General features: G+C 35.2%; 1 protein-coding gene across 12 annotated transcripts in view; it reads left to right on the top strand.

The window, feature by feature from the left end:
• MPDZ (multiple PDZ domain crumbs cell polarity complex component) overlaps positions 1 to 12,736 on the top strand; it is a 175,244-nt gene that overhangs the window by 18,055 nt on the left and 144,453 nt on the right. For all 12 annotated transcript variants that reach the window (XM_027549240.1, XM_027549242.1, XM_027549247.1 and 9 more), the window contains exons 2-3: positions 7,506 to 7,583; positions 9,757 to 9,923. In XM_027549240.1, the coding sequence (XP_027405041.1) occupies positions 7,568 to 7,583; positions 9,757 to 9,923 (183 nt within the window). In that variant the 5' untranslated portion in view covers positions 7,506 to 7,567. The remainder of the gene's footprint in view (positions 1 to 7,505; positions 7,584 to 9,756; positions 9,924 to 12,736) is intronic.

Here is a 12,736-nt window from a genome sequence, read left to right on the forward strand (position 1 = left end):
TCACAAAATATAATTTATGTGTGTGTTTCTAGAAGTGGATATGAATCTGGCAAAATGTCTGTATAAAATTAGTATCTTTGTGCTTTTAGGAAGTCCGCAGTTAAGGACAGAACATGTTATACCTTTTGAAAGGACAATGAACCTTTCACTTCAGGCCAACAGTTTTAAAAATAAAAGGAAGTAGCTTTCAAAACCAAAATAAAGTTAATGAACATTAAATAAAGTTAATGTTTATTAGTATAAACACATTGTTGTGTAAGTGTGTCTGTAAGTTACTAAATAGCCTAATATCTATATGTATTTTCAGTAAGTTCTTTTCTCCATATTAGAAAATTCCTAGGAAAAGGAATGAGATGATTATTATCACCAAATTTGTTTAGAGTATGTAGATTCCTGATCAGAGTAATGATTATAATTTATGTATTTCCAAATGTGGATTAATATGCCATTTGCCCATATTATAATTTTAACTTAAATATATTGTGTGACTTTTCATAATATTGAATCATCATTTACATATACATGAAAGATAAGTTTTCTTTCAACTGAAACAAATTTATATTTATGTACTCTCTTGGGTTGACCCGTCATTTCTAGTGGTGGGGTTTTAGTTTGCTCTGTGTGTGTGTTTGGAAGTAGAACAGTAATAGTCATTTATCACTTCCTGCCCTGCTGCTCAGTCTCACTTGGAATTAGCTAATCCGGGGCCATAGATCTGCTTCGGAGGCTCTTATCTCACAGGGCTTGGTAAAACTAGAAGCAGTACTTCTAGCCATCAGAAAATCAGAATAAATTTGCTTTTAATGGTACAAATACAGATTCCTTATGAAAACTTTATAATGTACATTTTATGGTGTGTATATTATAGTGAATCCTCATGTATCCATTATTCACTTTTAATAGCCACTGTTTCATGTCCAGTCATATTTCTTCTGTCCTCTTCCATTTTTTGGAAGAAAATACCATGCATTTCACCACTTTATCCATAAATACTTCAACTCAATTAATTTTTATACATTTTAAACATTTTAGACATTTTAAAACATTCTAAAATTATAGTTTCCTTAAAAAAGTAGAGAAAGCTAAAGTCACCTTTTGACCTCTCTCTAATCAAAAGCTACCACTTCCATCTGTCCACTCCTAAAAGTAACTATAACTGTAATTGATTTTAGAATGTGTCCTTTTATCAATAACTCATTGTTGTAATGATGAAATCACATAAATACCTTTTTATGTGTAGCATATATTATTATTCTATATATTAAAAATTATAGGTTGACATCAGACTGTTTACAACTCTCATTTTCATTTTTGAGATACAGATTGTGAGCCTGTTCTTCAGTGAGTCTAACCTGTTTATATTTATTGTGAATATGGATATCTGAATTTATTTCATTTCTCTTTTTTTAATGATGCTTTTTCCTTTTTCTTTATTTTCTATATTCCCAAACTCTTTTAGATTGCTTGAGTATGGTTTGTTCCATCTTTTTTCCTCCTGGTTTATAAATTGTAAATTCTATTTTTTTTTTTTTTTTTAGTGTTTTAATTTTAACCTACATGTTTGGCTTATTTTTCTAGTGGAGTTTGAAGTGAAAGTATTTCTATTCTCCTTTGACTAGAATATTTTAGCCAGGAATATTTTCATTACTTGTGAATGTTTTCCTCAGTTACTATGGTTTCATTTATAGAATGAAACCTTATTAGTCAGATCTCACATTCCTTTATCAACAGTAGATTTATGATTTCTTTGATTTAAACCTGATGACTTTTCTCAGGCTCTGATCAAAACTGAATCCTTTACAGTATTTTATTCACCTGCTGTAGTAGAAGTTCCCCATGCTCTGTTTTTTTGAAGTAACTATCTTTCTTGTAAAATTCTTAATTGTCTCAGTTTTCATATTAAAGTTGTATTTGCTTGTAAGTCCCCTCAAATCTTTATTGGAAGTAGAGTATCCACATGAATTAAAGGAGGAAGGGTTCATCTTAAGAAAGATACTGGTTTATTTGGGATGTGATAGTATGATGCTGTACCGAAGCAGAGTATGATAGGTGTGTTTGATTGGAACAGAGAGCCTCATACAGATTACCTTTGGCAAAGTGGAGTGCACGGTAAAAATGGATGTCAGTGGCTGTTTCTTGGGGGCCAGTTTTACTTAGTTTTCCTCTCATTCACTGTGTTGGGTCTCCCAGGCTATACTTGCTTCTCTCCTAATGTCAGCTGTGTTCTTCTGTCTCTGTCCACTGATTTGTTTCTGTCTCTCATAACTCAAGCCTATGTGTGCCCCACCTTAGCTTCTTCATTTTTACTCATGCTTCTATCTTTTCAACTCTAGCTCTACTACTAATTGGTTAATTCTTTCAAATTCTCAAGAGAGAGACTCTAGCCCAGTTTTACCTCTTAGGTCAGCACTTAGGTTGTCTTCCATTGAGAGAGGGGCCCACCCTTTGCTTCCTTGGCTATGGTTGGAGGAGGGGGGCATAGCATAGTATGCAATAGCATATTCCTTGGAGCAGGGGCTGTGGGAAGGTTGCAGTCTGCAGTAATTAGTTCAGGCTGCTGTAAATAATGCCATAGACTGGGTGGCTGAAACAGTAGAAATTTATTTCCCCACTGCTGTAAAAGGCTGGGAAGTTCACCCTCAAGGTCTAGCAGGGTTTGGTTTCGGGTGAGAGCTCTCTTCCTGGTTTTGTGGATGGCCACTTTCTCACTGTGTACTTCCAAAGAAAAAGCATGGCTTTTCTTTCTTGCTTGCATGTGATAAGAGGGGGAAAAGGAAGGAGGGAGAGGAACATAGATATCTCTTTGTCTTCTTATAAGGTTTTCAGTCCTCTTGGTTTAGGACCCCACCCATATAACCTCATTTAAACTTGATTATTTCCTAAAAACCCTATCTCCAAATATAATCTCATTGAGGGTTACAGCTTCAACAAATGAAGTTTGGGGGCCTAGCAGTCTTAGAAGGCACTGTAACACTCACTCAGCCTTTTAAACTCTTGATCAGGACAGAGCTTTATGTCTAGAACATCATATCACTTACTATTTTTTTTTTGAATATTCTCAATCTTGATGGTGTTAATATTACCATCTGATCAGTAACTCAAGCAGGAAAGCTGAGATTCTTCCTAGACTCGTCTGCCTTATCTTCACATCACCAGGTCCTGTTGCTTACAGCTCTTAATCCTCAGATCTGTCTCCCATTTTCATTTACTTTTCACTTTCATCTCTTTGAAAATGCTTCTTAACTGGTCTTCTTGCTTCCAGTTTTTATTTCTTTTATAGATACTCCACACCATCACCAGAATGATCTTTCTAAACCAAAGATTGGCTGTATCACTCACTCTACCAAAAGAAGCTTCAGTTTTAAATAAACTCTTCATGAATGGCACCCAGGGCCCTCAGTGATTTACCCTGTAGCCACATCTGTTCCTCGCCACCTCTCTTTTCCTTGTCCTTCAGGCCCAGTCCAGGCCTAAGTAAGGGCTTGCAGTGCTCAGAAGGTACTGTGTGCTCTTGCGTCTGTGTGGGCAGCCTTCCATCACCCCTTCTGTCCTACCTCCCAACTGTTTTTTAAAATTCCATGCACGGGTCGCTGCCTCCAGGAAGCTTTCCCTTTTCTCTTCAGTTTGGGTTTGATGGCATCTCTCTTTTGTATTCTTATTATTTCCAATGTCTGTTTGCTTTTTTTTTCTTCTTCCATTCACTTGGCCCATGAGTTCTCAGACTGTGTCCTCATTCCTCTAATTCTCCCACCCAGAAACATGCTCATCATGTAGGCACTCTGTGAGTTGCTGAATCAATAAATAAGAGAATTTGAGTTCTTTTGTAAGCTTGTGACCCCTCTCAGCATATTCATTTTGGACAGGTAATTTATCTTTTCATTTTATAAAAGAAGGATGAGACCATCAATCAGTATTTGACTTACATTAAGGCAAGGTTCCTGGATACTAGATTTTCTTTGATTTGAAAGAGCAAAAAGAATGAATAAATTCTATTATTATTGAAGGAGTTTGGAGAGATTCATAAATGTCAACTTCAAAAGAAAGATTTTGTTCACAAATGCTTTTCTGATCAAGCCTGTAAAAATGAGGGAGAAGTCCTACAGAACAGATGCTAAAAAGACCTGACTATTTTCTGTTGGATGATTGCATGATGCTGGTGGGTAGCTGGACAGTTTTGTGCTCTTGGAACAGTAGTTCAGTAACCCTAGAATATGAATTATGACTGCCAGTGTCAGTTTTTCTGTCATGGCCAATTGACTTTACGACAAATTGCCTACAAATGACTACAGCCTTGCATTTGTCTGCTAACTTCAGGTAGTGCTGAGGCAGCTAAGAATGAGATGAATGCTAAATTTAAATGCATTAACGGATGCTGAGCAACTTTGACAAGCCGTGAACCATTGCAGCAAGCTCTTTTAGTGGTGTACTTCTTTTACAGTCAAAATAGTTAAGATATCTAGAAAATTGTATGCATTTGGGGCAGTTTCTGTTAGTAGAATTATTTTTAGCATAAGACATTTTCACTTGTTAGTTGCCATATAATCTGTGTTGGGCAAGAATGATTTGTTTTATGTTTCAAGTAATGATTCTCAACTACACAAAAGCTGTGCCTACACATTACCAGTACAACTTGTTGAAAAGTAAAATGATTCCTAATTAATCAGTTTCTGTTTCTAAAAGAAATGAAAGAAGCTGTTTGATTTTTATCCTCGATTGGAACCAGTGTTATCAACCACTTGATGGAGAATCGAAAGGTCACGGCTAAAATCATTAAGAGGATTTTTAAAGGATTTGTCATTAAAGTTCTTCAGGAATCATAGAGTCCTTAGATTAAAAATGGTTTTTAAAATTTGCATTTTTCCTAAGCTAATATACACAAAGTAGGCTTGCCAGGTACAATAATGGATCCCTGTTTAAATTTGAATTTCAGATAATCAAGTTAGTGTTTAGTGCGATTATATCCCAAGTATTGTGTGGGATATGCCTGTACTAGAATTTATTCATTTATCTGAATTTCAGATTAAACTGGGTATCCTTTATTATTATTTGCTAAATCTGGCCACCGTATACTGACACAAAATATTAAAATCCAGAAGAAATGCAGCTCAAAATGTTCTGTTCTCCACCTCTTGACATCCAACCACTAGTGTCTTTGGAAAGCTTGCAGGAATAGTCTAGGCTTTTATATATATAAACATTTATGATAAGGGTTTCTCTGAAAGAATAAGCAATTCTACTTCCACGTAACTGACTTTAGGTGAACTTTTGGATGCCAGGGTGTTTCACAATTGAGAACTACTTACTCTGTGCTTTCTCTGCAGACTTCTCATGAATCAGTGGGCCTCTGAATCCATAGGCCAACCTCCATCCCCCACCAAGCCATGACTACTATTTATCTTTTGAAGTTAATTTTTCATAGAGGAAAGAGCATAGAACTAAATTTTATTGTGCATACCAAGTAGTCATGTAAGTAATTGTATTCTTTCAAAACTTTATGAATACCATTCACTTGTAATTATAGATTCCAAGCTCAGAAAAGACAGATGAGTGACATAACAAGGGTGTAGAGCTAGTAAATGGTCAGGCTGAAATTTTAACTCAGGTCATCAGACTCTCTCGTCAATGCCCTTTCATTACCATCACGCTTCCTCCGGGGCAGTTGCATTAACTACATGTTTGTAGTCCTGGACTTCCTGCTGTTGGGGTATCTTTCCATTTGTTTGTTTGTCAGAAGTTAATAATTTTTTGAGAGAGGACCTAATAATACTCTTTTATGAAGGATTCTTATATTGTCCTTTAAGATCTTCCTATATTTTTCCCTGTGAAACCATGCAAGGCTTGGCCTTGGAATGCTCATCTACATGTGATCAACATTAATCATAAAAACAGAGAGGTAGGTGTTTTGCAGTGAGCTGGAAATTTGTATGTTTATCTCACTTCTCATAACAAACCCAAAGAGTAAGTGCATTTTCTAGGAAACTGAGGTTCATATGATAGGCCCCTTGTTCAAGGCTGTATCACTCTTAATTTCACATTAGAGTCAATGCTCTTTTTTCTTAACTTTTTATCTTTCTGAGTTAAGTTTTCATAGGGGAAAGAGCATAGAATTAAATTTTATTGTGCATACCAAGCACTCATGTATATAATTTTACTTTTTCAAAACTTTATGAGATTTTCTAATACAAGTGTCAGTACTTGAGCTGTTTGACTATTTGAAATGGAGTCATTTTAAATTGTATATCCGACCTGGCTTAAGAAAGGTCAATAGGTATTATTCTCAGAGTTTACACAGAGCTAACCATCAATGGGCTGTGCATCTGCTCCTGCATACCAGATTCTTCTTTTTCTCCCAAAGGCATTCTTTCTCAAACAGGGGGTCAGCTTGTTCCTTCTCAGAGAAGTCCCCTGTCTCATCTTTTAGATGAAAAGTGAGGATCTCTGGTTCTGAATTCCTCTTCTCCATTGAAGGAATGACCCACTGACTTCTGATGACTGTGGGTTTTCTTCAAGGGGAAGGATCAGTATAACTTGGAGTCAGTTGTACAAAACTGTTGGACAGCAGAGATTCAGGATGAGCTAGTGATGTGGGTATTGTCAGAGACCTGCATCCCGTACTTGAAAGAGTTTAGATGAGTATAATCAGAGAAAGATGAGATCTGTGTGGGTTGAAGGAGTTTTTTTGAGTAGGGAAAAAGATTATTGACAGGAGGGTATTTTAAAAATGTAAAATATCTTTGGAATGTTGTGCTCTCCTTTATTCAGTTTTTCATCCATGGTTTAATATATCTTGCACTCACTCGCTGATTGAGCATCACAGTTCATTTCTTAATTGGTGTGTCTGAATTGTCTTCCCAGTTAAGACTAGGAGCATTCAACAGCAGGGTCATATCTTCTACTTTTTATCTTAAAAATATTTTTTTGCCTACAGAATTTCTTATTCAGAGCCTAGTAAGCTCCTTCCACTTTGGGTAAGGATCTGTAAGTGAATCCAGAGTTATAGTGGTCTCTGTTGAGGAGCTTTTAAGGAAATATTTTGGATACTTCCACCAACTTACTTGGGGCTTCCCACGTGGCTCAGTGGTAAAGAATCCGCCTGCCAATGCAAAAGATATGAGTTTGATCCCTGGTTTGGGAATATTCTCTGGAGGAGGAAATGGCAACCCTCCCCCAAATATTCTTGCCTGGAGAATTCCATGGACAGAGAAGCCTGGTGGGCTACAGTCCATTGGGTCCCAAAGAGTCAGACATGACTGAGCAACTGAGCACCAACTTATTTAAAATAGATTTTATGCCTTTTACCTTATTATACAAATGCAATCTGTATACATTTATGCAAATCTTATTCAAATATAAGATAATTTTGAATAAATCCTAAAATGAATACTTTTTTTTTTAACCTATACAGAAAACTATCTTAAGTTATCTCTACAATATCTTAATGGTCAGAGGAATCATAGTAGTATCAAGTGGTTAAACATAACCATTTCATTTTCTTTTCTCCCTAGAGTTCCATTGTAGTCGTTGGTTTATAATCATTCTAAAGAAGAACACTGAAATTTGGAAAAAAATGTTAGAAACTATAGGTAAGACCTATTTCTTCCTGTTTTGATAATGATTTAAAATTCTTCCATTGGGATCTTTGAAATATGTTCTACATATTAAAATTCTGTCTATAATAATTTGGTTATTTTTTTTATCCACTATCATTGTACTAGGGCAATGTGTTTCGATATTTAGATGGTTTCATACGAAGTGTTATCAAATCACATCATTTATAAGCAAAAGTTAAAAGCATATGAAGTGTTCTACCAAATTTGGGTTTTAAGAAAGCTTAATGTAAACCCAGTTCCGATTTATGAACTCAGTTCTGGTTAAAGTTTGTTTCTGGATAGCACCAGAAGTATAACAGTATTTTTAATACTGAAGGTCATTGCCTGTGTCTTACTTTTACTTTACTCTTGGCAGGTTAAATAGTACTGAGCTTTTAAGTTGGTAAAACTGTTATAACAGTACCGAATAGGTTGACAAACTTGAGTGACAATTTATGGTAGTTTAATTTCTGCAGTAGATAATTTAGGTTGAAATATCCAACAAATTTTCTAGACTTCTGTGTTGATCTTTTTTTTCCCCCACACTGTACTGCTCTTTAGTTTTAGAGAAGCTAGTTTATAGAACTGGTTTCAGATATGTCAGGTATGGAACATCCAGTCTGTCATGGTCCCTTATCTGACACTGCAGTCTTCACCTTTTCCTGGGAACGCTTTGGGTGTGATTATTGGAAGGTATTGGAAGGTATCTGTGATGCCTTGATGATCATGGCTGATACCTTGACACCTGCAGGTTTTGAGGAGTAGTGGGAAGTGGGTGGCAGGAAAGGAGGAACTGTTTTTGTGATCATGAGGATCATTACTGTTGACTTTTGTTCCTGGTACTATGACCATAATAAGAATGCATGGGTGCACATTTCCTATCACCTATTTTATACTAAAGTCACACAGAGTAAAGACTAATAGTTTACATAGGAAAGTTCCTCATAAGAAAGTGGACAGCAAAGGGGAAATACAGAATTATTTAAGCCATTACCTATAATCTTCATTTTGTAAGTTATTACTGAGTTGTACACCTTTCAAGAATTGATGTGAGAATTCATACTAGATTTATTTTTTGAGATACCATGGGAAATATGACCTAAAATCAGTTCTTAGGCATACCTTTATTACTGTTTGCTTTTAAAATTCTGCATATGAGTGTTTAACTTTGTGCATGAACTCATGGTCAGCATTAGTTAATATTTTAGTTTCTCCATTCCTGCATAATCATATTTTTGCTATCAAAAAATGTCTCTAGTGATAGTTCGCACTCTTTTATTACTATGATATGGCAAATATATTTTAATAGATATCGTCGAGAATATGTTAGGGCATATATCTTAGCAGTCTCCAGTATTTTTTAAAAATTGTAGCTTCACTTACATGGAAGGGAGAGAGGGAGTGAGAGTGGGATTTTGAGAGATGTTTTTAACTGTTATTTATGGTAGCATTGAACTGTCTAGAGTCTTGCATGTTGGATGTTAGGATTATTAAGGATGCCCTTATGGAAAATACTAACTTTGGCACCTTGGTACCTTACACAGGTGATTAATAAATAAATTGTATTCAGTTTTATGCTTATGTACGTATGCTATTTAACTTGGAGGTGAGACATTTCAAGCACTAAAAAATTGTGTTTTTGAAGGAATATGTGTTATTGTAATGTATTTTCAAGTAAATGCAAAAATATATAATGCATTGCCTCTTACTTAATACATGAAATTGTTATATTTTAACTGTTATACTTCATCAGTGACATTATTTACCTCTACTTATTAGTTATATTTCTAATTTTTCTTATATATACATTTTTAATAAAAAAGAAATAGCATTTATAAGATCACAGAATGTTTGGTTTTAATTAATTTTTATAAAAGTTGAAACAGCTGGTATTAGAAGCATGTCAGATATGCATCATCTGAATTTGTTTCCATACTTAGTTAGTTGCATGTACCGTACACTATAACCAGTTGGCTGCTTTTAAACAAACTTTCTTATTAGAGGCTTCAAGGTTTGAAGAATGTATTTAGAGTGACATGTTTTAGTCCCTTCTTTTTTCCAAGTCAATTTTCATGTCTCCCAAGAAATAGTTTTAGAATTTCTATAAGCATGGTTTGATGCCTGTCTTTTGAATCCTGTTACTGACTAACACTGCTCTTTGGTTTAGACAAAAATCGGGCCCTGCAGGCAGCAGAGCGCTTGCAGGCCAAGCTGCGGGAACGTGGGGATGCAGCAAATGAAGACAAACTGAACCTTCTCAAGTCAGTGCTGCAGAGCCCGCTCTTCAGCCAGATTCTGAACTTTCAGACTTCCATACAGCAGCTGAAAGACCAGGTAAGACATGGTGTGTATCCACAGGAGGCCTGCAGAGCATGGCATAGAGCTTGTAAAGTCTCCTGTTTTTTTCTGAAAGGCTGATTGTTGTATGTGTGAATTAATTGTTAATGAGGTCATTTAAACCTCCAAGTGAGACTTCATGTTCACTGTGGCTCCCCACTTGGCTGTGCCCTCAGTTATTTTCTTAATGGTCATGGCTGTATATTGTAAATGATATGACATTGTGTTGAAAGCTGTGGGAAAATGGAAGAATGAGTTCCTGCAGGAGAGGAAGATGATAAAAATATGTTTAGGGTGGATGGCTGTAGCTTGGTTTCCATCATCACTGTGACTCATTGTTCATGTGATTGTGCTTATTCAAATTCAGACATTCATCACACTTAGAAGATTTCAGATGAGCCTAGATTTGCATGTGTAATCATGTATGTGAAGAAAGGAAATCACCTCTATGTTGACAATAGAAGGAATAATTACATTGTCATCAGTTAGAGGCATTGCAATTCTCACTTCTAAAAAGAGTGTAAGTAGCAATTGCTACCATGACAGCATCAGATGGTGATAAACATTAGGACTTCTAAATGTAACACAGTGTTTATTTCTGTAAAAATTATGAGCACTAAAAAGTCCTAGCGTTTATATTAAAATTGAAACATAATGCAATGACAGAATGAAAACTGAAGTCATATGGTCACTGAACTTACTTAATGTAATCACCATTTCTCAGGTTTTTTAAAAATAGTTTTTAAATGGTAGTTATCCTCACAAGGTTTGAAGTTTATCTAATTATGTCTTCAGTCCAAGTTAATTCTCATTCTGATGTTTTTAGCATTAATCTAATGGTTATGGCTAGCCAATATTCTGCCTTAAAAGTTTAACATGAAACCTGAAGATTAGTTTCATAATTCAGTTGAAGAACAGCTTCAATTAACAACAACAAAAACCCCAAAATCTGCCAAATGGAAAAAGAACAGTAGTAGCAATAGAGAAGGAATTTGTTAAATGTCATATAACTTCTTAATCTAGCTATTTTAATGACCCCCCCCAAATTAAGTACATAGATCAAGAAGAATCTTTAAAAATATTTCTCTCAAGTGAATTTGTACACACTAATTTTAAAAGTGATGATCATGAATTAAGAAAAAGAGGTGGATTCATTATATATAATTGTGTTTTTTTCCTTTGTAAATTATTGAAAAAATTGGTTTCAGGTACTCATTTTCAGAATGGATTGGCATTCTTTTGGAGAAACCAGTATTATGGATATTAGTATAATTATGGTATAGAAAATTACCTGGTTTTTAAACAATGTGAAGATGTTTTACAGATATCTTCTCCCCTTATTGTATTATGTGGAAATATGACTTGAATGAGAGGGAAAGCTGAAAGAAAAATTACTAGTGATTATGTTAGGAAATGCTGTTAGTCTAGTGAAGCAGCTGTCAAAATGTCCCTGCTATCTAGTCTTATGTAAGGGGAATAGCTTTTGTACTTGACAGGTCTGCTGAAAGGAGGGAAGAAAAAGGACTGCTTGTTGTTGAGCTTGTTTTACCCTTTCCGAATGGAACTAGGATATGGGATCTGAAACTATTTGGGGCCCGTGTAATTCAACCTAAAACTTCTTTGGAAATTACTGAGGATAATATCATGGAGCCTCGTAGTCTAGGACTATGGACAGTATGATCTCATTTTATTAATGACAAATGCTATTATACAGTTGACCCTTGAATAACCTGGGTTTGAACTGTACAAACTTGTATTTTCTCTTCCTTATGATGTTTTTGATAATGTTTTCTTTTCTCTAGTTTGCTTTATTATAAGAATATGGTATATAATATATATAACATACAAAATATGTGTTAATTGACTATGTTATAGGTGAGACTTTAGTCAGTAGTAGGCTATTAGTAGTTAACTTTTGGAGGAGTCAAAGCTATAATACTTGGATTTTTGACTGCATCGTAATTGATGTCTCACCCCACTCCTCGCCCCTGTGTTGTGCAGGGGTCAACTGTATTTCAAGGCTGTGATGTTCGTGAATTATGTAGGTGTGTTTGACATGACTTTCCTGTTTTCGGCTCATTGGTCACCTCTTCAAATAGTGAAAGGGACCGTGGAAACTATCTGTTCATCCCCCTGCTGATTATAACAGATTAGTTTACAGAGTAGAGCCAGAGGTGGAACTTGGACTTCTTGGCTCCCAAGGCGCAGTCCTTTCCCACGTTTGACCCTGAAGCTTGTCTTACATCTCCCCCAGACCAAGGTTAACAGTGCCTGGATGCCATGAGTTTAGTGTCTGTTGAAACCATAGATAACGTCCCACAGTTTTTGTACTCTTCACTTTACTCTCCATTCTTTACCAGTTCAAAATCATTTATTTTTTTCCCTTGCCTGACTAGAGAAAATTTTCAAAAACTTGTAATATTTTCTGTTTTAAAGTTAAACGTATATATTCTAAGTGTTATCATGTTAGATTTAAATTTTCTATATCATTTACCAACTGCTAATTTATTATTATTTGTAATTTAATATTTAAGTAGTGCATCTAAGGAGTGAGTAGCTATACAAATCTGATGAATGGCCAACTTTTATTTATTATCTTTCACCTAAATTACATTTTCAAGTATTTAATTTTATATGCATGATAGGAGCAAGTTACTATCTCTGTCTCTTTTAGTATTACTGTAAAGTTTGACCCCTTTAATTTTTCTCTGCCATCATTCTGCCTTTTAGAAGCAAAGGGAGTGAATAATTGAAAAGCCCAAGGTATATTCACCATATGGGGAACATGATCATATTGTTGTATTAATGAC

This window comes from Bos indicus x Bos taurus, chromosome 8 (assembly GCF_003369695.1).
Source record: "Bos indicus x Bos taurus breed Angus x Brahman F1 hybrid chromosome 8, Bos_hybrid_MaternalHap_v2.0, whole genome shotgun sequence".
NCBI classification, from domain to species: domain Eukaryota; kingdom Metazoa; phylum Chordata; class Mammalia; order Artiodactyla; family Bovidae; genus Bos; species Bos indicus x Bos taurus.